This window comes from Hypanus sabinus, chromosome 2 (assembly GCF_030144855.1).
Source record: "Hypanus sabinus isolate sHypSab1 chromosome 2, sHypSab1.hap1, whole genome shotgun sequence".
NCBI lineage: Eukaryota > Metazoa > Chordata > Chondrichthyes > Myliobatiformes > Dasyatidae > Hypanus > Hypanus sabinus.
In genome coordinates, this window is record NC_082707.1 from 154,223,560 (window position 1) to 154,250,332 (window position 26,773).

General features: G+C 39.0%; 1 protein-coding gene across 2 annotated transcripts in view; it reads right to left on the minus strand.

Annotated features, from left to right (window-relative positions):
* daam1a (dishevelled associated activator of morphogenesis 1a) overlaps positions 1–26,773 on the minus strand; it is a 168,496-nt gene that overhangs the window by 40,890 nt on the left and 100,833 nt on the right. For both annotated transcript variants that reach the window (XM_059956979.1, XM_059956987.1), the window contains 13 exons: positions 24,808–24,879; positions 22,125–22,219; positions 20,004–20,337; positions 18,547–18,657; positions 18,200–18,303; positions 18,050–18,116; positions 17,848–17,965; positions 17,044–17,182; positions 16,863–16,921; positions 16,351–16,538; positions 15,811–16,128; positions 15,439–15,546; positions 12,390–12,496 (listed from right to left, as the gene is read on the minus strand). In XM_059956979.1, coding sequence (XP_059812962.1) covers positions 12,390–12,496; positions 15,439–15,546; positions 15,811–16,128; positions 16,351–16,538; positions 16,863–16,921; positions 17,044–17,182; positions 17,848–17,965; positions 18,050–18,116; positions 18,200–18,303; positions 18,547–18,657; positions 20,004–20,337; positions 22,125–22,219; positions 24,808–24,879 — 1,820 coding nt within the window. The remainder of the gene's footprint in view (positions 1–12,389; positions 12,497–15,438; positions 15,547–15,810; positions 16,129–16,350; positions 16,539–16,862; positions 16,922–17,043; positions 17,183–17,847; positions 17,966–18,049; positions 18,117–18,199; positions 18,304–18,546; positions 18,658–20,003; positions 20,338–22,124; positions 22,220–24,807; positions 24,880–26,773) is intronic.

Here is a 26,773-nt window from a genome sequence, read left to right on the forward strand (position 1 = left end):
CCGCCACCAGAATATTTGAAAAGGCTTCAATGGCATTAGTATAATGTCATTAAATGTATTTGCTTCATCAATGAACAAAACTAAAATACTCACTACTAAATACTTTTCAACAGCGATAATCTGAGAAAGATAGGGAGTTGATTCATACACTTCGAACACAGGAAGTCTACAGCACAATACAGGCCTTTCGGCCCACAAAACTGTACCAGACATGTCCTTACTTTAGAAACTACCTAGGGTTATCCATTGCTCTCTATTTTTCTAAGCTCCATGTACCTATCCAGGAGCTTCTTAAAAGACCCCCTGGTATCCGCCTCCACCACTGTCACCGGCAGCCTGTTCCACGCAATTTGTTGCAAGGTGTTACAGCAAATGTAGCATCATTTATAGGTAGATACACCAATTCAACCTACATTTACTCAGCCCACAATAGTGATCTTCAGATGGTACTTTCTTAGCAGTCACTAAATCTTGAAGGCAGTGATATGTAAATGCTATGCAAAACCTAATAGAAATCAAGATTTAAGCTAATTTCTTGAAGTGTACTCCAGAGCAAAGAATTGAACACTAAATAATGCAAGAAATACAAAGCATGCAACTGCTGAGGCACTGACAAAAATCATTGAAAACACATGTTTAACTGTTAAAGTCAGTATTCAGCGTGTAACAAACATTATCCAACAGTATCGTATACCAACAAATAGGCCTTGCAGAGTCAAAGTCCTTTCCCTTGTATATTCAGTGACGTTGAGCAAATCAAGGGTCAGCAATCTGAAATGACTGGGGCAGGTGATACGTGGAATTGAGAGCTTGATGACTGCCTGATATTGCTAAACAGAGCAGTAAAGGTGTCAAGGAGGCAAGCAGGAAGTGTATAATTGGAGATGGAATGAGAGAAAGTCAAGCAAGGGTCAGGTCCTTCAGGCATTAGAAGGAGAGGGAGGAAGCAGAGTTACACATCAATTACCCTAGAGCAAGCAGACAGCCAAACAAGCACAGAATACAAGTGCCACATGAGAGTCAGCCAACTTTATGCTAAATCAAGCCTCACACATGCAGTGCAAATCTGCTTCTGCATGCCTGGCCCACTTAGAGGTTACATACAGTACAGAATTAAACTATCGATAACGTCCAGACATCCACTCTATGCCACTTGCAGCTGCACCACAGGCACACAGCATTCAAGAGAAAAAACATTAAACATAAATTATACACAGGTTTTGTTTTTACAATAAAAGTCACAATTAGAACAAAAAAAATTCATTTTAGTTCAAAGGGATTGGAGTTGTCTCATTTAGAGGGTACATACATAATGAAAATTATAGATAGCATCCAGGTAACCAGGTATCCAGGTAGCCTCTTCATTCAAATGCATGTCCAGTTCTTCTGTGGGATAAGGGCACTGAATCCCTGGGCTTCAAACAAATTCCCAAGACTTTGGTATACATTAGTATTTCACTAAAATTGAAGGCAGTACAATCTAATTTCAAGGTCTTTATGCAATTCAGAAAATATAAGTTAACACAGTCTATTTTCTATCCACCTTGAAATCACTTGAGCTACTTATTCCTGAAGTTGCTCTTTCAGGACAAGAGGTGATGCCCAGAACCCTCTACAGCCAATCTCCACGGGGAAGACAAGTCTGCCAACCATTGTCTCTGCACTCCTGAACTAAGGACAGGGACTTCAGGGCCTCCTTGCACCCTTCCTCCCATGGCACTGCGAGCTCCACCATGATGATTTTATTGCCTCCGATGGGCCACATTACAATGTCCGATCGAAGTATGGCTTGCACCACCTCCGGGAACTGCCGCTGCCTTCCCACAGCAACCTTCCTCTCCCATGAGTTGGCAGTTTGTAGCAGATTGGATTTAAGTACCTTTGATATGACTGGCGTGGCCCTCTCCTTGATGAAAATGACTGCCCTGTTTGCCTCTCCGCCAGCTGGTCTCTTTTTACACTTCTTCTGCTCCAGTGAGTCAGCAAGGGACAGCAGGACCTTGTTGTGGTGCCACCTGCACCATCCCTGTGTTAAAGCTGTCTTGCATCCTGACAGTCTGTGTGCCAGTGAACCCGGCTGACCGCAAAGCTTGAGTTAGGGTCCTCTCTCAGCCCTCGTGTGTGCAGCTGTGATGGTTTCGGGAGAGTGTCATACACAGACTGCAGGAGGAAGGAAATGTGGAAGGGCTCCACTCCCCAAAGCTCTGCCCAAGTGATCTTGCACTTGGAAAGATCCCATTTTGTCCAGGCACCCTATGACTCCAACTCCACTATTTCGATAACTTCTCGATGCCTCCTACAATGGTCATGGGGAACTCGTACACTGTGAAAAGCCAGAACAACCTTGGTGGAAGGCCATGTTGGTACAGCCATGTCTTAAAATTAACACGGTGTCCAGTTATGATGATCTTCTTCAGCCACTCCCCAGTCTGCTTTACAGCGTTGGTGATGTTAGCGCTGTCTGGCATTGCTACATTAAACCACTTTCCAAGACACTTTACTGGGTTGTCCTCTATGGATGGAATGACTTCTCCCTGTAGATGAAGACTAAATTAGCTAGTAACCTTGCCCTTTTTGATCACCAAGCATCTGTACTTCCTGGCCTTGAAGGTCATCCCAACCCAGGTAGCTATGTTGTCCAGGGTTTCCAATACCCATCTTGCTTGGACATGGGTACAGTGGGTACTGTGATGTCATCCGTGAACCTCTGTATTGCAGGTTGTCAGATGCCAGGCTCCAACACTGAGCCTCGGGCTATGTCCCTGCTGCTGGTTTGAGTAGGTTCATACCCATGACAAACAAGATGAAAGAGATGGTACAGCCCATTGGAATCCCATTTTGGAGGTTTTGCCACCCAGTTGTAAAGTGAGCTGAAGTGAGGCCTACTTTGTATCCTCCGAGGTAGCTGGTGGTCATGTCTCGTGTTACTGGCAGGATATGGTAGTGGTCCAGGCCAACCTGGATGAGGATGTGTGGAATTGATCTGTAGGCATTGGCTAGGTCTAACCAGAGGACTGTTAGGACACCTTTCTTCTACCTAGACTCAGATCAATTGGCTGATTATTGAGATGTGTTCAAGGCACCCAGAAAAACCCAGCATGCCACCTCTCTGGACAGATGTGTTAAAATAGTGGTTCTCCATTAAGTAAGAGGTCAGCCTTCTCACAGGCACCAAGAAGAATTTTTTGCACTCCACGCTAAGGAGGGAGATTGTCCGAAACTGGGTGATTATGGAGGAATCTTCTTCCTTGAGAACAAAGCATTCTTCAGCCATTTTCCAGCTTAGTGCAATACAGCCTTTGATCCAAATCTTCCTCATCATCTTCCACAACCTCCAGAGGAGTTTTGGGCATTTCCTATATACCATGTAGGGTATACCACTTGGTCCTGGGCGGCAGATGACTTTGCTCTCTTGATGGTATCCTGGACCTCCTGCCACATGGACTCCAACATGTTCAGCTCAGTTGCTGAGATTCTTGGTTGAGGGACTTTTGGACTGAACTCTAGACCCCGATTCCTATGGGGATCATTGCGTGATGCCTGCAGAAATTCTTCCACCTCCTGCTTTGAGCTGGTTAGGGTGCCAGAGTTTTGCTGGCTAAGTGGATTTTTAAACAAACTGTGCTCTCCTTCTCTCTTTCGCAGCTGCTCCACCTCCTGAGCTTGCACAGCTGTTCCCGCAGTTCGCTGGTTAGATCTTCTTCTTCGTCAGGGTAACTGTTTTTGAATCATTGTTCAGTGTCTTTATCTCACTTCTCAGGTGGCAAATCTCCCTTCCCCTCCTGTTTGGTTGCCGTGATGGTTTTAAGATTCTTTCTCTTCTCCATTGGGCTGAATCGCTCTTTAACAAGTTGAACACAATAACTGCAAGGGAGTCGATTTTTCCTGTAGACAGCCTCTCAACCTTCCCTCACCCTGGGAAACTCTGGGGGTATTGCGTATTAGTTCATCCGTAGCTTGTATGATGCCGTCTTGCGAGTGCTGCACACGAGTGCTTACTCAAAGATACAGCTATTCTGACGATTCAGAAATCCTCAAGGTTTGTCGTCCAGCACACAGGTGATATTTGCTGCACTCTTTCTTCCACTCACTGGGTCCCTGAATTCATAAAGCATTGGGAGAAGTGCGAATGGATCCCCAGGTTCAATGGTGTGCTCCTCACGCAAGATGTCAGAGATGTAGGAGACCTCCAGGCACCAGAATGTGTGGCGACACTTGCAGGCTGCCCCCAGCACACCCCGAGGTTGTTAAGGCAAACGACACGTTTCACTGTGTGTTTCAGTGTACATGTGATAAATAAATCTCAATCTCAACCTCAGAAATGTCTTGCCTACAGAAGGCAGAGGATGGTTGTAGATGGAAGATATTCTGCCTGGAGGCTGATGGCCAGTAGTGTTCTACAGGAATCTGTTCTGGGTCACTTACTCTTTGAGATTTTTACAAATGACTTGGATGAGAAAGTGGAAGGTTGGGTTAGAAAGTTTGCAGATGACACGAAGGTTGCTGGTGTTATAGCTACTGCAGAAGGTTGTTGTAGATTACAAAGGGACATAGACAGGATGCAGAACTGGGCTGAGAAGTGGCAGACAGGTTTAATGGCAAGATTCTTAAGAGAGTGGGGGGAAAGAGGGACCTTGTGGTTCAGGTCCATAGATACCTCAAAGGTGTTGTGCCAGTTGATAGGGTGATTATGAAGGCATATGATGTGCTGGCCTTCATTGGTCAGGAATTAGGTTCAAGAGCCATGAGGTTATGTTACAACTCTATAAAACTCTGGTTAGACCACACTTGTGTTCAGTTCAGGTCACCTCATTATAGGAAAATACGTGAAAACTTTAGAAAGGGCGCACAGGAGATTGACTAGGATGCTACCTGGATTAGAGGTGAACTGGTAGAGATGTACAAGACGATAAGAAGCATAGATTGAGTAGGCAGCCAGAGACAGAGACTTTCTCCCGGGGTGTAAATAGCTAACATGAGGGGGCGTAATTTTAAGGATTTGGGAGGAAAGCGCAAAGGGAGGATGTCAGAAGTTTTTTTTCAGAAACACAGATAATGCAGGTGCATGGAATGTGCCACCAGAAGTGATGGTAGAGGCAGATAGATTACGGACATTTGAGAGACTCTTAGACACATGGATGAAAGAAAACTAGAGGGCTATGTGGAAGAGAAGAGTTAAATTGATCTTGGAGCAGGTTAAAGAGTTAGCACAACACTATAAGCCTTGGGACTTGTACTGTGCTGTATTTTTCTATGTTCTCTTTAAAGAAATAATATCCAGCCATAGAGGATTCCCAAAGCCCCGATGATCGGAAATTATATGGTATTGTAATAAATTTTCCAGTGAACTAATTTAGTTTAAAAGATGACAGGAACCAGTGCCTCAGTGAGTTAAAAGGAAGCACGGCAAATATCACAAGATACTGAACCACCAGGATTTCTGAATAGAGAGCAAGTTATTGGAGTTTTATTGTACTGTGTAATATCTAAGAAAAATATAATGCAGCTTGGGGGCTGGAATTAAAAGACATATCCAAAAGTCTGGAAAATTTGCTAGTCTATTGTCAAGCTTCCAAATGTACTAGATTATCAGAACTTACTTGTACTGAACTAATAATGTGTTAGAATCTATCACTTCTATATATTAAAAATAATATATAAAGGCTAACTGATGAACACAAGTGATTATGGATCTGTTATTTTTTTCCCCACATCAATTGCTTTCTGCAATGGGGGTAATAGAATTTGGAGTTGAAATGCACACCTCATTCAGCTTGTAGCATCAACTCTTTCATGTGTATTTTTAAAAAATATATAGCTAAGTGACAATCTATATTAACAAAGCAACTGTACTTTTAGTACCATTATATTTCATGTAAAACTATTTCAGATTAACAAAGTTAACACACAAGAAGTACACTGATGTACAATTAGAATCCAAATAGTTTTGAACAGATTTATCTCAACAACTCCAATTATTAAGTACCTGTATAATCAGGCAATATTAATTTAAAACTTACTTGCTTGATCAGATTACAAGCTGTATTGTCCAGACTTTTCTTAGAATTAAAAAATAATGAATGGAAAATTAATGCCAATCAATACAGTTTCCTGCTAAAATATTTCCATATTGTTTAGGACTTCCTGCATCAGCATGAGGCATTATTACAAATCAGTATCCTTATTCCCAGTAAATTTTTTTCCCTAAATACTAAAAGACAAAATCCCTACAAGTCTAACTAAAAATTGTGTGATTAAAATCTGTGCGAGAATAGTAACTTTGCTGAATGCAAATTTTCCTTCTTTCTGCTTTAGAACCAACGAATGACTTCAAATTGTGCACATAGACTATGGAACAATCCCTTTTTTAATAGTTTATATATTCCTTTCTCTCTATCTCAGTGCAGAATAGGCCCTGCCACTTCTTCGCAGGGCTTCTCAGCTCAGTGGCTTGCATGTGTTGGAAAGGTCAGCAGCTTAACAGCAGAGGCAGAACATGGCATAGACGGGTGTTTGCAATTACAGGAAAGAAAATGAAGATTTTGTAAAAGAAATACATAGTTAAGGCAAAACTTGAATCAGTCAGCATTTGCAGTGACATTATTTTGATTTAGTTCACATTATAGAGAAACTGTACAGTAAAGTTTTTCCTTAATAAATTAAAATATAACATTTTACTGTCCTAGAGCAGTACAGCACAGCAACAAGCCCGTTAGCCCATCTAGTCCATGCTGAACTATTATTCTGCCTGGGTGCATTAGACCTGCACCTTGACCGTAGCTTCTCTTAAATGTTTACATCAAACCTGCATCCACAACTTCTGGTGGCAGCTTGTTCCACAACCTCGCCACTCTCTGAGTGAAGGTCTTCCTCATTTTCCTCTTAAACACCTCATCTTTCAGTCTCACCCAACCTCAGTGGGAAAAAGCTAGCTTGCACTTATCCTACCTATAACCCTCATTTTGCTAATATGAAAAGAAACACAAAAGCCACACAACCTGAACCAAAATCCAAAAACAAAATTTCAAATCCTAAACATATTGGATACTTGGAGCATCGAACAGTCTGCCAGAGTAACTGAGCAGTGACTGTGGGCAGAAAGGAAATGTCAACATTGCAGGTTGAAACACTGCATCAGCACCAAGAATGGAGAGGGGAGATATAAAGAAGAAAAGGTGAGTGGTGAAACAGGGACCAACCAGAATTAATTGGTGAAACAAGGAGGACTGAAGGATAATGGTCAAACAAAGATCCTGGATATCAACATCTCTGAAGATCTATCCTGGGTCCAAAACAATAATGCAATCACAAACAAAGCACGCCAGCAGCTCCAGTTCATTAGGCGTTTGAATAGAGTTGGTATGTCACCAAAGAATCTAGCGAATTTCTACTAGTGTACTATGGAGAGCATTCTGACTGGCTGCATCAGTCTGGTATAGAGGTATCAAAGCACTGGATCAGAAGAAGCTTAGTTTTGTAAATTCAGCTAGCTCCAACATTGGTCTCTCCACCATCAGGGGCATCTTCATAAAGCGATGCCTTGCTAAGGCAGCATCTGTCATAAAAGACCCTCACCACTCAGGATATTCCTCATACCATCAGGGAGGAGGCACAGGAACCTAAAGATGTACACCTAAATGTTTTTGGAACAGCTTTTTCCCCTCCACCATCAGATTTCTGAACAGGCCATGAACCCATGGACAGTACCTCACACTTTATATTTCTTCTTGTAATTTGTAGTAATATTTTTATGTATTGTGTGGCACGTGGCCAAGTGGTTAAGGCATTGGACTAGCGATCTGAAGGTCGTGAGTTCAAGCCCCAGCCGAGGCAACGTGTTGTGTCCTTGAGCAAGGCACTTAACCACACACTGCTCCAGTCCACCCAGCTGAAAATGAGTACCGGCATAATGCTGGGGGTTAACCTCGCGATAGACTGGCATCCTATTCTGGGGGTGGGGGGAGGGTAGTCTTGTACTCTCAGTCGCTTCACGCCACAGAAACTGGCATAAGCACCTCAGGACAGACTTTAACTTTTATGTATTGCACTGTACTGCTGCTGCAAAACAACAAATATCGCAATGTATGTCAGTAATCATGCACCTGTTTCTGAGCAGGCCAGGGAACGGAGAGGGGGGAGAATGACTCAAGTTTTCTTCAGGACATCTTCACACTCTTGAAATGAGGAAACAATGATATTGGGACTCAGCACAAAAAACAGAAAGAGGATTGGGTGGTGATGACAAGGGAACGGAAGCCCCTTTAGCTTTGAAATTCATGAAAATTCTCTGAAAAATTTCCTATTAAAACTATTTCTGATACAGGAACTATAAATATATTTTCTGTGCAGCTGCAAAACTGTTTTAAAATACCCATGCATAACAGCCAAATCAAAACTTTGGTTTTCAGTCCTTCAGCATGAGGGCTGTTAAGTGTCCTATCTGCAGACTAAGAAACTATTTAACCACTCTGACATTCAGCTTGTGTCCACTAGTCAGATTGTTCTGACATGCTTTCAGGATATTCACTAGCTATGCTTTACTTTAAATTCTGGAAGGTAGGCAACTAGACGTCGATATTTTACATTATTGCCCGGCGTTGCATTAAATTCCAGTTAAAATTTGAGTTGCACATGAGACAAGAGAATTATAAAGTAGTCTTGGAAGACAATAATTATCACAAGATCAATAATAATTTTTTTAAAACAACAAAGTTATTTTTTTTTCCGGAGATACAAGAGACTAAGTGCTGGAATCCTGAGCAACAAAATTTGCTGGAGGAACTCAGCAAATCAAGTAGCGTCTGTGGGGGAGAACCCTTCATCGGAACGTCAAGTTATAATAACTTAACATCGTGATGCATCAGGGAGGGGGAGAGTTACCTGGACACTGTTTTAGGAGGCAGTCACAACCATTAGTTTAAGTACTTCAAATTCAATCTACGGTCAAGGACAAGAGTGGGCGACTGAAGGTTAGGCAGGTGGGGGGATGCAACAGGTTGTGCTGGAGGAGTCTCAACCTTTCAGCTTCCCCAACAGGCCTGAGGTTTCTGCTTTCTTTGAGGATGAGAGTGCGAGTTATCAGAAGTATGAGCAACCGAACCACAACACCATGGTTCAAACAGCTATTCGGGGGGGTGGGGGGGTGGAGAGAGAGAAAATGGAGCCGTAATTGAGAATAGTAAAGTTAGGAGAATAGACACAACTCTCTGTTGCAAGGCCCATGTATGCTGAATGCGGTATTCCGACCTGAGAGGAATTTGGAGTCGAATGGAAAGATCCAGTTGTCATGGTCCAGGTGTATATTAACAACAGAGGAAGAACTATGAAACGGGTTCTGCTAAGGGAATTAAGTCAGGAACCAAATTAAATGGCAAAACCAAAAAAAGTAATAATTTAAGGATCGTTATTTGAACCACTTGCAAATTGGAACAGGGTTAAAAAGATCAAAGCGTAAAATGCGTGGCTCAAAGACTGGTGAGAGAGAATTGGGACATAAGCTTCATAAGCTGGATTGTCTTCACCTATTGCTGAACCAGCGCGAGATGAGGAACTGCTGCATGCTTGTTCCTGCAAAAATATAGCTCCACGACAACATCCCACTCGTCATCAATCTTCAAGCCACGCCACACAGGGACTAGGGATAATATTATGTTGTGACTGTATTTACGATCTTAACTGCTATACATATGCTGTATATACACTGTGTTTTGCACTTTGGTCCTGGAGGAACACTCTTTAGTGTAGCTTTATACATGTGTATAGTTTTATTTATTTTAGAGATACAGCGTGGAATAGACTCCTCGAGCCGTATTGCCCCAGCAACCACTGATTCAACCTAGCCTAATATGGGACAATTCAAAATGAACAATTTACCTAATAACCAGCAAGTCTTTGGACTCTGGGTGAAAACCAGAGAAAACCCACACAACCTACGGGAAGAGCTCCTCACAGATGACGTCAGAATTGAATGGCGAACTCCAACACCCCTAGCTGTAACAGTGTTGTGCTAACCAACACATGACCATGACACACCAATGACAAATAAACGTGAACTTGGAAATAGGCCAGATTTAGCTAATCTCTTACTATCTTTCCTTTCAGTTTGTCCTGATGAAGGGTCTTGGCCCGAAACGTCGACAACGCTTCTCCCTATAGATGCTGCCTGACCTGCTGCGTTCCACCAGCATTTTGTGTGTGTTGCTCAGATTTAGCATAGTTTGCTTAAGGGCAAATCTTGCCTGACAAAACTGCTGGAATTCTTTGAAGAAATAACAAACAGGATGGACAAAGGAGAGTCAGTGAATGGTGCTTACTTGGATTTTCAGAAGGCCTTTGACAAACTGCCATGCGCGAGGCTGCTAAACAAGATAGAAGCCCATGGTATTACAGGAAAGATACCAGCTTGGATGGAAGATTGGCTGACTGGCAAAGGCAAAGAGTGTGAATAAAGGAAGCCTTTTCTGGTGGGCTGCTGGTAACCACTGGTGCTCCACAGGGGTCTGTGTTGTATCTGTTACTACCCACGTTATATGTTAATGTTCTGCATGATGGAATTAATGTCTTTATGGCCACGTTTGCAGATGATACAGAGATAGGTGGAGGGACAGGTAGTGTTGAGGAAGCAGGGAGTCTGCAGGAGGACTTAGGCAGAGTAGGAAAATGGACAAAGAAGTGGCAGATGGAATACAGTATAGGGAAGTGTATGGTCATGCATTTGGTAAAAGTAATAAAGTTGTAGACTATTTTCTAAATATGGAACAAATTTAGAAATCACCTGATCAAAGAGACTTGGGTGCCATAATGCAGGATTCCTAAAGGTTAATTTGCAGGTTGAGTCAGTAGTAAGGAAAGCAAGCATTCATTTCAGAGTATAAAAGGATGTCATGCTGAGGCTTCATAAGACATTGGTAAGACCACGTTTGGAGCATTATGAGCAGTTTTAGGCTACCTATCTAAGAAAGGATGTGTGGGCATGGGGGAGGGTCTAGAACTCGCTTATAAGAATGATTCCAGGACTGTAAGGATTAATGTATGAGGAGTGTGTGTGATGGTTCTAGGCCTGTACTCCCTTGAGTTTATAAGAATGAGGGCGTGGGACCTCACTGAAATTTACCAAATATTGAAAGACATAGTTAGAGTGGACCTGCAGAGGAGGTTTCCGACAGTAGGAGACTCTGGGACCAGAGCTCAACCCTCAGAATACATGAGCGATAGAGAGGATAGAGATAGAGAGGATAGAGAGGATTTCTATAGCCCAAGGCTGGCGAATCTGTGGAATTTGTGGCGCCAAATCATTGGGAATATATAAAGCAGAAATTGATAGATTCTTCATTAGTAAGGGTGTTACAGGTTATTGAGAGAAATAGCTTTTAAAAAGGGAAAATAAATCAGCCATGATCAAATGGTGTAGTCGACTTGATAGGAGCAGAATTATGCCATTCAACCTTTGTCTTATCATCTACTTCTTCTACATAATTCATATTTAGACTTAAAAAGATTGACACGCACTGCAGCATACACTCAGCCGTGTTTGCACGAACAGAAGAGAAAGAAACTGTCAAACATTTTAAACAAAGATAAACCCTTAATAATATCTTCATGTTGGAACATGAAATAGAAGTTATCCTCAAATTCATGACTGTTATTTATCAGTCAAAAGGATCAGTCAGTTACACAACCATTTAAAAGTTTTAACTTGAACTACAGGCCTCAAAACATTAAAAACTCTTTTTAAAGTATGCCTTCCAAATCGCAGAGCAGACAATTGAAGCCATTAATTTTTCCCCAGTTTTTACAGTTTGTCCACCCACATGCTCAACATTTCATCTTCATAAAGAATATGCTGAAAGTGGAAGTTAAACAAATGTACACTTGCCAGCACATTGCACATTACACAAAAAGAGCCAACAATGAAGACAAAACAAGACCATAAAAGTATACAATCTTGTTGAAAGCAATCAGCTGCAGGATCACAAACAATTGATTTCCTCTCTTCAAGCTGGCAGGTCCAGAAAGTAGTAAATGGCAATGAGATTGTGGAGAGGAAAGAAAGTGGAATGTACAGATCCTGCTGTGTTTGGTAATTTAAATCCTTCCAACTAAATGAGGAGAAAATCAACCCCTTTGCATCAACTTGAAAGGCAACTCCAGATGCTGCCATTCCTGTTAATACAAGCAGCTCCAAATGTTGGTAAGGACATGCATTACCAACCACTTTAGGCAATAGCTGTGCTTGTGACACCACGGTTGTCTTTGTATCTACTGCAGTGAACTATTACCTAATGAACATAGGAACAGATTAGAATCATTGCAAAAATTTAAATGCACAAATCATAAAATAAAATGCAGGATTTTCAAGCTTTCTTGTAATACATGATAAAAACCATTACCTGGATAGAAGAATATTGCAATTCTGTGCTCTTCTCCCATCTATTACAGACAATTCTTTGACTTTCTTGGTAGAATTTAATGTGTCTTCATTAGAATCTGTCTCTTTCTATAGTCCAAAAAATGGGCACATTAGATAACCTGAAGCTACAATGAGAATACTCAATAACCTAATAAAACTCTACTTCATTTAGCATCTAAATGAATGAGGGCAAAATACAGTTACATATTTCTTAATATGTGGATTGATTTATGTAATTCTTAAGGTAAATGTCCTTTCTATGTATAATTCTAAAGGTGAATTTAATCTTCTAAAGATAAAGATGAACCCACAGACCGAAGTATTCTTATTTAGGTAAAACAACCCTCCTGAGCCTCAGTTCAATCTCAAAATAGAGAAATTGGTATAAAGTGTAATGTAATAAAATCCACACATGGATCTTTAATGCACATGATTGCCATAACGTACATTCGCTTTTTCATTACAGGAAATAGGAATGAGTCGACGGTTAAAACTAGCCTTTTCACACAAGCCAATCCATCCCATTATAATATATACATCATTCAAAAATGTCAGTGCTTTACTTCTTTAAAAATAATGTCTGTTGTATTAAACTAATCATGAACTACGTTTCACATCCTTAAATCTTAGTTTTTGCCTCTCACTTATTTACACCAAAATTGGTTTGGTTTTGTATTTTTAATGCTTGCAAGTTTCATTTTGGACCATCAAGCATGTTTTATTTCATGTTACAGACTTGTGTCTAATTAAAAGGTTTATTACCCCTTTATAACTTTATTACAAAGTAGAATTAATCTGAATTATTGTCTTCATTGTGGTAATTCCCAAATTACTTATAAAATCAAACTTCTGAACAATTACAGGTGGCCCCCGCTTTTCGAACGTTCGCTCTACGATAGCTCGCTGTTAGGAAAGACCTTCATTAGTACCTGTTTTTGCTAACCAAAGAAGATTTTCGCTTTTACGAAAACAAGCCGCCCACTTTATACATGTGTTTACCCTGAGAAAGACTACCATGACTGTGAAACCTTGTGCGGGCAGTTCTGTGCGCATGCATGTACGTGCATATGCACAGGCATGCCGGCTTTGCCTCGCTGACTTCCCGATTTTGATAAGTGAAACTACACCGTACATACAATATTTCTACTTTATATAGGCTGTATATTTGTCATATCATTCCTGCTTTTACTATATATTGGTGTTATTTTTGCTTTCATGTGTTATTTGGTCTGATTTGGTAGGTTATTTTTTGGGTCTGGGAATGCTCAAAATTTTTTCCCATATGAATCAATGATAATTGCTTCTTCGCTTTACATTTCGGCTTACAAACGGTTTCATAGGAATGCTCTGCCTTTGCAGAGCGGGGGAAACCTGTAGTCACATTTTCTTAAAAATGCAATAATGTTGATGTGACAAAAATTTACAGCTGAAGATTGTACACAAAACTGTTTAAGTGCTCATCATCTAAACTAACTTTAATATGCATTTTTATCTTTGCAAACATGCTGCAATTTATACAAACAGACTGCTTGCACTTTATTAAAAGCACATGCTTACCTGCTTAGAATGATTGCTCAGATAGAAATCCTGAAGTGCAGGCCAAGGCATGAATGAGGAGGACAACAGGTAGCATCAGTTAATGGCAATGAAAAAAATTGTAGTACAGAAATTGTTGCAAAGTGGCAAACAAAATAAACACAGCACGATTGCATAAGTAAATTTTCAAAATTAGAAGTGATTGGAGACACACCAACATCAAGCAAGAAAGCTATTTGCAAAAATTAACCCTTTCACCATAACAAGGAAACATATTTTGGCTAAATGTCAGATTCATATGGAACTTGATAATAATATCAAAATTATCAAGTAACAAAATAATCTGCTTGCAGTATGCCAAAATGGGTAGCAAACTGCAATGATCTTAGAAAAAAGACTGAACTGTCAATACTCCACTGAGATTGCTGGAGTAAGATTTAGTTGGAGTTTTAACACAGGTCCCTGCAGCTGAAAGGGTTCAAAGCATCATAGGCGATCAACTTGTAATGCTTCGCATTGTAACGCAGAAGCTGTGACATGCAAATCAGTGTCAATTTAACAAACCATATTAACATGTCAGTATAATGCTGACAGGTGATACACATAAACAGCTTCAAAATAGAAGAAAATAATTTGCTTGAAATTCAAAGTGAGCAGAATTAGGAAAAAAGGCTAGAACGAAGAGCAGTACTTGGCCCATTCTCTCAGTGCTTTCTCTTTGCTGGAGCAGTCAAAAGTTGGCTGATTTCACTGCAACTTTCTTCACTTTTCCCATAAATACTACAAATAATTTCTGCTACAAATGCGTTATTCACTTTCTCCTTCACCAGTGAGGACCTGCTATTAATTACTCCGCAGTGCCTCAATATACACAAAAGTCTTTCAAATGCACGCAATCAAAATAATTTAGCCACAGATTATCTTCATTTGTCACATGTACATGAAAATATTCAGTAAAATGTGTTGTCTGCAACTATTCAAATCAGAGAGGATTGTGCTGGGTTCAGCTTTCAAGTGTTGGCATGCTTCTGGTTACTAACCCTAACTGTACGTCTTTGGAAGGTGGAGGGAAACCAGAGCACCCTGAGGAAACTCGCATGGTTACATGGAGAAAGTACAAACTCCTTACAGACAAAGGCAGGAATCGAACCTTGACTGCTGATCACTGGCGATGTAAAGCAATTTCGTTTCCATGCCGCTCTATTTACAAAACCCTCTGCTGAATCCTCTGATTGCCTTTATACTGCACTGGAAATAGTGCCAGATTCTCAGTAATAAATTGCATTATTGGTTTGCTGAATTTAGATCATCCAAGCTAAGTTCTTGCAGAGAGTTTTGCAGGTTTCTGAATACTACAGTATTATTTGGAATACTGTGAATAACTTGTGCAGGTTTCTTCATTGTGAAAATGACTAAATATTACTGAGTTCAGAGGAATTGCTCTGTTTTCTTGCTAAGATACTCAAATTGTAGAGTGACTTCACTTAAATTACCTGTTGCCTTTGGTATGCAGAGAACGTCTTTTCAAGATCTTCTAAGTCAAGTACTTTAAAAACCTTCATATCATCAATATCCCTCCAGATAGTTTCTTCAAGTTTATTCTATTAGTAAATCAAAAAGAAAATCTTTTAGCTGAGATAACCAGTTCAAAATGCAGGTTAATATTAAACAATATTTACAAGTTATCAGAACCCATTTCTTTTAAATTATTAACTGGAAATCCATTACAAACTCAATCTCAGTCTTAATTAATATGGACAATAATAAACTTTAATTACAAAAACAATTTAGAAAAATCTCTCTTGAGGTTATTTTTTTTAATGGTCTTTTCCTGTTACTTGTACCATTGGTCTTGCTGAACTCACCTCTGGTAACTTGGACCAGTTGAAGGATTTCAAAGCATTTGCTGGTTGTGGAATATTTTTCTTTCTGTGTCCTGAACCCAAAGGGGCTCCTGGAGGAGGTAGAATACCACCCATTGGTGGCAAACCTGGAGGTGGAGGTGGTCCACCAGGAGGTGGGGGTGGAGGAGGTATTGGCAGCCCACCCATTGATGGAAGAAGGGGAGGAGCAGGAGGAGGAGTGGGCCTGCTGCCTGAAGCAAGTGCAGAGGAAGACAGTGGTCCACCGGGGGCTCCAGGTGGTGAAAGGGGGCCACCCGGAACAGCAGCAAAACTTGCTCTCTATAATCAAAATAAAATTGTAAAAAAAACGGTAATTAGATTAATTCCAGATACTCTGACAAAATTTGCAACAGAGAAAACAAGACTGTATTAATATATTTGTGTTTATTTTAATCACTATGGTCCAAAGAAATGTGATTTTTCAGTAACATGTATTTATGCAAATTCTTTATTAAATTTTACAAGAAGCTGCAAAGCATGTTTAACTAAACGTGAACTTGCATTGCTGAGATCCTGGATCTGGGCTGCAAGATCAGCTGCCTGTTTCTTAGCAGCTTTGTGCTCCTGAGATTCCTTTTCCAGTTTTTCTTTCATTTTATTCAGTGTTTGCATCATCTCCTCCTTTTCCTGTGTCTTAGCTTCACACTCCCTTTCTTTCTTCTCCAGCTTTTGTTGTAGCTCATTGTGCTCTGCAAAGGGAGATACATCGGCAATAAAAGCAGTGCATAACCTCCCCTTCAAACAATGGCTGCTATTAATTTGCAGGGATCAGGGCAATTCCCTCCCCTGTTAACATCACATGGATCCTAATTTTGGGTGCTTTCCACCAACTTGTGCAGTAAGAAATCCAAAATGCAGGTACTACAGTGCATTCTCCACCCAAAATTTAGTACAACAGTAGAGGGGGAAAAAAACTGATAATGGGATAGAGCTGGGGGTGGAGGAAGAACATCTAAAGGCTAGGCAAAACTATTTCACATATACAATATCAGAGCCAAAGAGACAGACCACACCTTTTCGCATTTTTTCTGCTTGTTCCTTCCACTGTTTGACCTCATTTTCATTAACCAACCTGTGTGTGTTGAAGATCAAATTCAAAGAAAAAAAAGTGATATTTAGTAAACAATGTCTGAGCTCAAAGTACCTATTAGTATAATCTTATGACCAATCACTCCACAGAAGAAATGGACTTACATTCTAACAACATTCTTCACGTTAAAATTTTCTAGAGGGGTAACATCAGGATCGTGCCCTTTATCATTCTGTAAAACTATCTGTTGCAATATCCGGTCCAGCAGTAGCCAATATTGTACAGTGTTTCCACTTCGCTTATCTGGGAGAAAAGGCAGAGAGAACTATTAAAGTTGGAACAGAGTATCAGCTGGATGCAGCAAATACAAACGTTTGTACACAAACCCAGTCTGGCTAGCTCCATTGGTAAAGCCAAAGGATCCTGATCTCTGGAATATAGTGGGTGCAGCTTTCTAAGGGGGAAGTGTCAAATACCTAAGGACATGGCTTTAAGGTGAGAAGGGGAAAGATTAAAGGAGATTTACAAAGCAAGTTGTTTTATAGCTCACCTCCAACCCCACGCACCCCCCCCCCCCCACACACACACACACAAAGTGTGGAAGATGTCTGTAACACACTGCAGCATGAAATGACAGAAGCAGATACAGAATAGGATTTTTAAGAGGCATTAATACAGACATGTGGACTGGCTGGAAATAGATGCATTGTATTTAGAACATGTACAGGTAGTTTGAATTGTCAGAGTTAGTAGGTAGTAGGCATGTTATGTTGACAACACATGTGGGCCTCCTCCTGCACATCTCTAGGTTGTGTTGGTCATTGATGCAAACTACAGATTTCATGATGTGTTTTAATATACACATGACAAATAAAGCTAATCTTTAATCTTTATTTTCCTTCATTTACTCACTCATCACTTGGAAATTCAATAACATTCTGCTACACCAAGCTCTAGATGGTACTCACATGGCATCTGTAGCCAATGGTGGAGAATTGACATAAAGTGCGGGTATGCATCTGTATAACTGATCTTTTTCTTAACCAGTTCAAATACCTGGGTAGCACTTTTCGTGTCGATGTGCACCTGAAGAATATCAGCAGATTAATAAAACATAGTTTGCACAATATTCAACATTAACAACACACCAGCAGAAACTGATCTACTCACCATATCAAATCTTTTTGCTAGTTCCATTTCATCCTCATTTCGCAGCATCTCAAAAAAATCTAAGTGCCTAACAAATCATTAAAAATTAGCTTCAAAGCCATCATCAGCAAATCTTCAGTAAGTAAAATTGATTATATAAGATATGCTCACCTATCTAAAGTTGCATTTTCATGTTCACGTAATTTGTCAATAACAGGTTGTATACCTAACATCAAAAATTCATATCGGAGATGTACTCTAAAATCAAGACTTTCCTATTGGAACAAAATAAAGAATACAATTTCAAATTTGTTTTTTTCTTTCTCAGAGTTCAACATTTAAAAAGCTACATTCTGAAGGGATGAAATCCATCGAACACAGAAATGCAGTACAGGTAGATTACAAGTTGGTGTTCACCAAACACTGTCTCACTTCACTATGGATAGCAAAACGGTCTATTGATTTGTACCACTAGCAATAACCCATCACTCTGGATTAGTTGAGTAGAAATTTCCTACCTCTCCTGAACCTTGACTTAGGACAGCATTAATGAAAGACATGACAGCAGTTTTAAGGTTCACTTCATCCCTGTATCTTCCTGTATTTCTGTCCAAATCGTTGATGAGAGACTGAAATAAAGAAGAGGTGCTGTTTTTGATTTTGTATAATCATAAAGGATCTATTGTTTCGCAAAGAATTTATCTTAATTATCTGAAAGCAAAAATTGAATTAACATGTTATCAAGAAAATTCTCCCATTACTAAATGATAGGTAATTCTCAGAATAATATAAATACTGTTATATCACAGAAATTATGTGTATTAATAGATGAGAATGAATTTGTAAGAAAAAGAAACACTAACTAAATGGCGCCAGATTGCAGAGGGATCTAATTGCCCTAGTGCAGGATTTTGAAGATGTGCAGGTACAGCAAGTAAATAAAGCTAACCACACACATTAAATCAGACCACACTGCCTCTTGAGCCTGCTCTATTATTTCATAAAATTAAATGTGGTTTGACTGCAGTCTCAGTTCTGGTTTCCCATGAATCCACAGTCACCTATTACCTTCTGCTTAACATAAATCTATCCACATTGGTCTTAAAGTACTCAGGATTCAAATCAAGGATTCTGATGAAGAACAGCAGAAACAAAACTCCACCTTCACTCAAGTGAGACAGTGTTGGTGTCAGTTTTGTTAACCTTTTCTTTATAAACCTAGAATGGGCTGGCTGTCTTATGAGGAAATGTTGGACTGGCTAGATTTGCATCATTGCTTTATAGTGAAATAATGGATGATTCTACAACAATTTCTGTCAAATTTTGAATATTTGGTTTGAGATTGCATGATATTCCAGCCTAAATCTTGAGGGTCATAAATATTCTGAATTCTCCTCCTCAAACACAGTGGAAATAGAATATTTAAATACTTTGAAACTAATGATAAACAGGCAGGATACAGTCATATAAGATGGTGCTTTCTGTGTCAAGGTTTTTCTGAAGTTATGCTAGATTAGCATAACATAATTTGCACAACATTCAGCAGCAACAACACACCAAGCTATCAGGTGGCCGTCCCTTGCCCATACTTATGTGCTCATGAACTACAACTTTAAAAAATGAAGATAATAGTTAGAAGCTGACAAGTCATTTTGCCTCGCTGAATGAGCGAGGCAGTAATAAAAAGGTTATTCCCTCAAAGAAGGGATAACTAGCACACAGATAGGGCTTACCAAGTATTCATCTGTTTATATTCTACAAAGATAACACACCTATGCTACATCTGGCTGCCAACATACTGAAAAATAGCTAGACAAAAAAGTGTGTTATGGGAAAAATACTTTTATTCTATTACTCCTCGCATCCTTACTTTAGCAGAGATATATCCTCGGATTTTTACATGCATTAACTTTTCACTAATTGAACAAAATACATTCTTTCAGTTTGCAGTTCACAATCAGCATGCAGACAGTACCTGGAAACGTGTTCTTTCACTTGCATATTTCTGGTAGTGCAGCATTGCTTCCAGTACCTTCTTATGACCGCCTGGCACTAGACACACAGCACCCAAAATTTCCAAGACTGCTACTTTAGTCTTTATATTTTCAGTTGTAAGACTTTGGGCTATTACATTAATACTTTCTACATGAGCCAAAACATGAGCTCTGCCCTGTGAGTTATTCATTAGTGCTTTAATACAACCTATCAGAGAAGTATGTATTCGAGATTCTGAAGTTTCATAGTCCATACTTTTCAGAAAGTTGAGAATACACGTTAACCCATCCAAGTCAATGAATCTGGTAACAAACCTGCCAAATGGAAGAACATTGCAATTCAAAATGATTAAAGAATATTCTCTTTTGAGTCTACACAATTTAAATAAATACACTTAATTGACTCTCCATTCAGAAGGATGACAAAACTTGCCTCCTAGGAAATATTTATAAGGTGGCCCTGACACAACTGAGATTTGGGTAATGTCCATTTGCCTTTGCTGAACTCACAAATCACTACCCAAAAATTTGAGATACAAAATAAACTTGATTTTTTTTAATTCACATTTCTTGACATCTGTGCAGATCGCGAGGAAAATTGAGATATGGCTCAATTTCTAGAAACACTAACTTGAGACACAGGAGGCTCACAACTTGTGGGAAGAATGGGAGCAAAGAAACTGATAAAAATTCATTCATAATTAAGGAACTGAGAATTTCAGTGGAATTTAGGGACAATGCAATCAATCTACTTTAAGCTTTTATAAAATCCAGTCACTGATATCAGCCAAGCTACCTAATAAGATCTTCAGAATGTGTTTCACTGATTTATTAGTTTTATACTGTGAATAACTATAGTTTCAGAATAAGGAGGCAACCTTTCAGATACAGATGAGCAGGAATTTCTCAGGATCATGAATCTTTGGAGATCTCTCATAAAAAGCTATGGAGGCAGAATTATTGAATGTGTATTCAAAGTAAATTCTAATACACATTTCAACTATAGGGAGTCAATGAATTCAAAGAAAGAGAAGGAAACTGGTATTAAGGCCAAAGCAGATTCAGCAATGATCTTGCTGCATATCAGAGCATTCTTGAAGAGTCACCTGGCCAATTATCTCTAATATTTCTTTTGTTCTTACATCATTTTAGAATCTTAAGAAACACAGAGAACCATAGAACACTACAGCACAGAAACAGGCCTTTTGACCCTTCTTGGCTGTACCAAACCATTTTTCTGCCTAGTCCCACTGACCTGCACCTGGGCCAAATCCTTCCATAGACGTCTCATACATGTACCTGTACAAGTTTTTCTTAAATGTTAAAAGTGAGCCTGCATTTACCACTTCATCTGGCAGCTCATTCCACACTCCCACCACTCTCTGTGTGAAGAAGCCCCCCCAATGTTCCCTTTAAACTTTTCCCCCTTCACCCTTAACCCATGTCCTCTGGTTTTTTTCTTCCCTAGCCTCAGTGTTTTTCCACTGCCTTCTTGCATTCTGTCTATACCTATCATAATTTTATATACCTCTATCAAATCTCCCCTCATTCTTCAACGCTCCTGGAAATAAAGTCCTAACCTATTCAACCTTTCTCTGCTGCTCAGTTTCTCAAGTCCCGGCAACATCCTTGTAAACCTTCTCTGCACTCTTTCAACCTTATTAATATCCTTCCTGTAATTCAGTGACCAAAACTGCACACAATACTCCAAATTCGGCCTCACCAATGCCTTATACAACCTCACCATAACATTCCAACTCTTACACTCAATACTTTGATTTATGAAGGCCAATGTACCAAAAGCTCTCCTTACGACCCTATCCACCTGTGACGCCACTTTTAGGGATTTTTGTATTATCCATTAAAAAGAGAAAATTAGCAAAACGTTAATTTAGAGAATTGACGTTCAATGCCTATGGATATCATTTGATGTAATTAAAACATTGTTTTCAATAAGTTTCCATTATAATCAATAACATACACCTTGAGGTTCTAAGGTTATAAGAACACAAGAGGCAGTTGCAAGAAGACTGACACCATGACTCTGTCATTCAGCAAGATCAATGCTTTAATATCAAGGGATAAGATAAAGAATAGTTTGCCTCATGGGTTGTGTTCTTAATGCAGTCTTTAAGCTCTCAATGGTTTTATTCCTTTCTTCCTCATCTTCTTTTTCCAAGGCCAAGAGCGATTTTCTCTAAAAATAAAAGGAAAATAAAAATCAGCTCACCAATTACTACTTTTACTAATAGAGTATGAGATGTGTAGTATATAGTGTTTCATGCTCAGAAAGACACCATTTTCTCCAACATTTAGCATGGGCTTTAAAAGGCTACAATTGAAGACAATTCCTGCAATAGACCCACTTCTTTCTAAATAATGATAACGCATCAATGTGAATAACTCAAGGAGTTAATAAATGGATATCGGATTAAAATAACCATTGCTAACATATGGAAGATCTAATGACGCACATCAAAATTGTTCTATTATTTAATTAACAATGCCTGTTGTGGAAAAGAAAAATAACAAACCAATGTAATTAAATTGCCATCTGTTGAAAGAAAAAAAAATCATATTGAATGGTAGTTGACACTCCCCAAAAAAAATCATGCATGCAAGGTAGTCAAATAAAGTGAGTACTGCGCATATGTATTTAGTGTGCTAATTATTTGTTCTTGGCAAAATAAGAAGAGGAATAACTACTTAACAAATCCTGCTCAGTGCAGTTCTACTCAATTTACTGATTTTATTTCAAACATCTGTTAATATTCTGACTTAAAATGAGGCTCTGTTGATTATATATTCTATTGGAAATTTCAACAAATCCAATATTCCCAATATTCAGAATTTTGGATTTCCACCAACCTTGGGTGTTGATTGAAGTCCAGATTGTTAGCCAATTTATTCCTTGATGTCTAGCTTTAATTTTAAAATGTGCAAATGCAACCATCATTCTATATTCACTACCATGGGAAACAATTCCTCTGTTCCTGCTCGATCAAACACCATTTCCTCACTTTAACCACCTCCATTAAAAACATCTCAAATTCCTAACATGCTTACTTCACATTAGTCATAATTGAACACTGGCTTTATTCTCATGAACACATCGAATAGTAAGTACTGAGGAGTACTTTAGAAGAAAGAATCTGGGAATAAAGGTCCATAATTCATTGAAAGTGGCATCACCGGTAGATAGGGTCATAAAGAAAGCTTTTGGCACAGTGGCCTTCATAAAGTAGAGTGTTGAGTTCAGGAGATGGAATGCTATGTTGGAATTATACAAGATGTTGGTGAAACCTAGCTCGTATGCAGTTTTAGTCACATACCTACAGGAAGGATATAAATAAGGTTGAAATACTACAGAGAAAATTTACAAGGACGTTGCTGGGACTGGCGGACCTGAGTTATAAGATTGAACAGGTTAGGATGTTAGTCCCTAGAATGTAGAAGTTTGAGGGGATATTTGATAAAGGTATATGAAATTATGAGAGGTATAGATTATGCTAAATGCAAGCAGCTCTTTTTCACTGAGATTGGGTGGGACTACAACTAGAGTTCATCAGTTAAATGTAAAAGGTGAAAAGTTTAAGGGGACTTGAGGAGAAACTGCTTCAACTCAGAAGGTCGTGAGAGTGTGGAATGCACTGCCAGCGCAAGTGGCACATGCGAGCCCGATTTCAATGTCTTGAGAGAAGCTTGGATAAGTACATAAATAATAAGGTATGGAGGGCTACGGTCCTGGTGCAGGTCGATGGGAATAGGTAGTTTAAATAGTTTGGCACAGGATGGATGGGCCGAAGGATCTGTACTTTCCTGACTTTAGTGAATCAACACTATGCCAACATTAATCTACCATTTGTGCTCACAAGCCAATTTACACAATGTGGCAATCAAGATCCTATAGAACTGAAATAATTGTTTTGTAGTATATCATCCTATCCGAGATGAAGACCAGCATTTTATTAGCTTTCATTTAATTATCAAATTTTAGTTATTTGCATACATGGAAACAAACATCCTTTACTGCTTACAACACCAAATGTTCGAGCATTATGAGCATATTTTGGTACAAAATGGAAGAGCCCAGAGGTAAGAAACAAGCATTTTCTTATTAAGAAATCGTATTTGAAATATTGATGACAAAGCTGTGCATTGTACTACTGCACATTTCAAAAAAAAAATCTTGCAACTTATAACCAAGGACTTTGGTAGTCAAATTACACCGGAAGATATTTGTCCCCATGCACAAACATCTTGAAACTCTGGTATTCGGGGAATGCATTAAGAAACTATTTGCAAGACATGGATTCTCATGGGAAAGTATTATTGGTTCAGAACCATATGTGAAATGAATCATGTCTAAACTGAAGGTGCAAATTCCACATACAATAAAACATTACAAACTTAAACTGAAATGTTTATAGAAACCGTGATAGAAACTTAAAGCTATAGATTTTAGTATAAAGCACTAGCTTCTTCATTAAACACCTCTTGGTTATTAAATGAAATTAAGGGATGTTGGTAATTGGTTACTGGTACTACACTCCTCAGCATCAACGCAATTATATGTCATAATTTTATTTCCTCCAATGAATTTGACTATGCACAGGTGAATACAACTGACAACGGATAGTCGATCATTCAACAGTAGCAAACAAAGAAGAATTTCTCCCCCAAAGTATTGAACTGTTTATTGCAGAAATGTACTGACAGAATTATGACAAAGTTTAATGATTACGTGTCTTTATAGATACAGAGCAAAGTAAAACAAGGACTCACAACTGCCATAGAATTCAGCTGATCAATGTAAAACTCTGGCCAACTGGTGGCTCCTTTATTTTCTTCTTGCTCCTGTAAAAGAAATTACATGAAACATTGTTATGTGTATAATGAAACTCAGTGAAGTATGAACCTGTGAATCTTTGGTAAAAATGTTTCCTTTATCAAAAATAGATAAGTATATGTTCAGATTCAAATAAATTCAATGGTATTCCATCAATAAGCCATGTCTAAATGAGAAAGTGGACACTTAATTGCATGCATTAATGGCATTCAATGACACTGAACTCAAGCTGACTTAAAGCACTTGCTCATTCAAGAGGGAAAATACTCAGGAAAAGTAACTGATAAGCATTACCTGGAGTGTGACAAAGAAAATATTGAATAGTCTTTCAAAAAGCAAAGAATGGCATTCAACAGAGGGTATACCTGACTAAATTAGAGGGACAATTATAAAAGCAAAACCATTTTTTCCCACCTCTATTAAATGTATTGCATGTAGGAACTTTACGGCATAAAGCATTGCACACTTTAACTTGTTAAGAGCACAATGTTCCTGACATTAGGGCATTATCAAATAAACTTTCTACATAAGTTATCACAGTAGCATATCACCTAATGTGCAACACGCCATACACCCAGCTAGAATGAAGTACAAAACATCCAACAAAGAGAAAAAGATGTGCCACAGGAACTAATGCATTTCACATGGGCAAACTTTAGATGTTTAAAAATATATTAAATTGTTCCTCATCCCTTAATCTTCCCAACCCCTTGCGTTGGCCACCCTGTACACTTTGCCCACATTAACGGCAATTGATGTTGACAATAAATGTTTAAATGAACTCAAGGGAGATTCCATCAGACTGACAATCATCTAAACAATTTACTGATTACCCATTACATATTCTCTAGATTGCCCAGACAACTACTTATGATTGTTCATGGATTTTAGCTGCTATTGCTCCATTTCAACTGTAAAAGCTGGGTCACTTATGAAAACACTACAGCATCTGATGGGTTGGCAATTCAGAATCAGTCAAATTACACCATTTAGAAATAAAAACAGCAGTTTCTTCAGTAGTTGAAATAATAAACTGATAAATGCAAAATGCAGGAAGATCTGCTTTTAGAATTCACTTCTCCCTCAAGCTATGATGTTATATTGTAAAAAATAAAGTAAAAGCAAGCAATATCATTTACCCAAGTGGATCCTACGTCAACTTTAATAAATACATGGAGTGCAACTTGACAGAATCACATTAACAGGTCAAGGCTCATTTAGTTAACCTAAACACCTAGCTCCATTAGCTTCTCACGGATAATGAGGTTAATTTAGTTTCAAGCATTTGCACAATAAATACCAAGTTATAAACAGGTCATTCATTGAAGTTCAAAGTAAATATATCATTAAAGTACATATACATCACCATATACAACCCCAAGATTCATTTGCTTGCGGACAATCACAGTAAATACAAAAAACACAATGAAAGACCACACACAACAGGACGGACAAACAAGAAGTGTGCAAAACCAAAATCAACAAATGGTGCAAATACAAAAAGAGAGAAAACAATAGTAATAAATAAGCATGAAATATCCAGAAGATAAGATGAAGAGCCCTTGAAAGTGAGTCCAGTTCAGTGATGGAACAAGTGTAGTTGGGGGAAGTTGCTCTGATTCAAGAGCACGATGGCTGCAAGGTAACAATTGTTCCTGAATTTGGTGGTGTGGGTCCTGAGGCTCCTGTACCTCCTTCCTGACAGCAGTAGCAAGAAGAGGACACAGGCCTGAATGGTGGAGATCCTTGACCACGTACGCCGCTTTCCTGCGATAGCACCCTACATAGATGTACTCACTGGAGGGGAGAACTCTACCCGTACTGGACTGGGCTGTATCCACTACTTCTTGCAGGATTTTCCATTCAAGGGAACTGGTGTTTCCAAATCTGCCTCTAATGCAA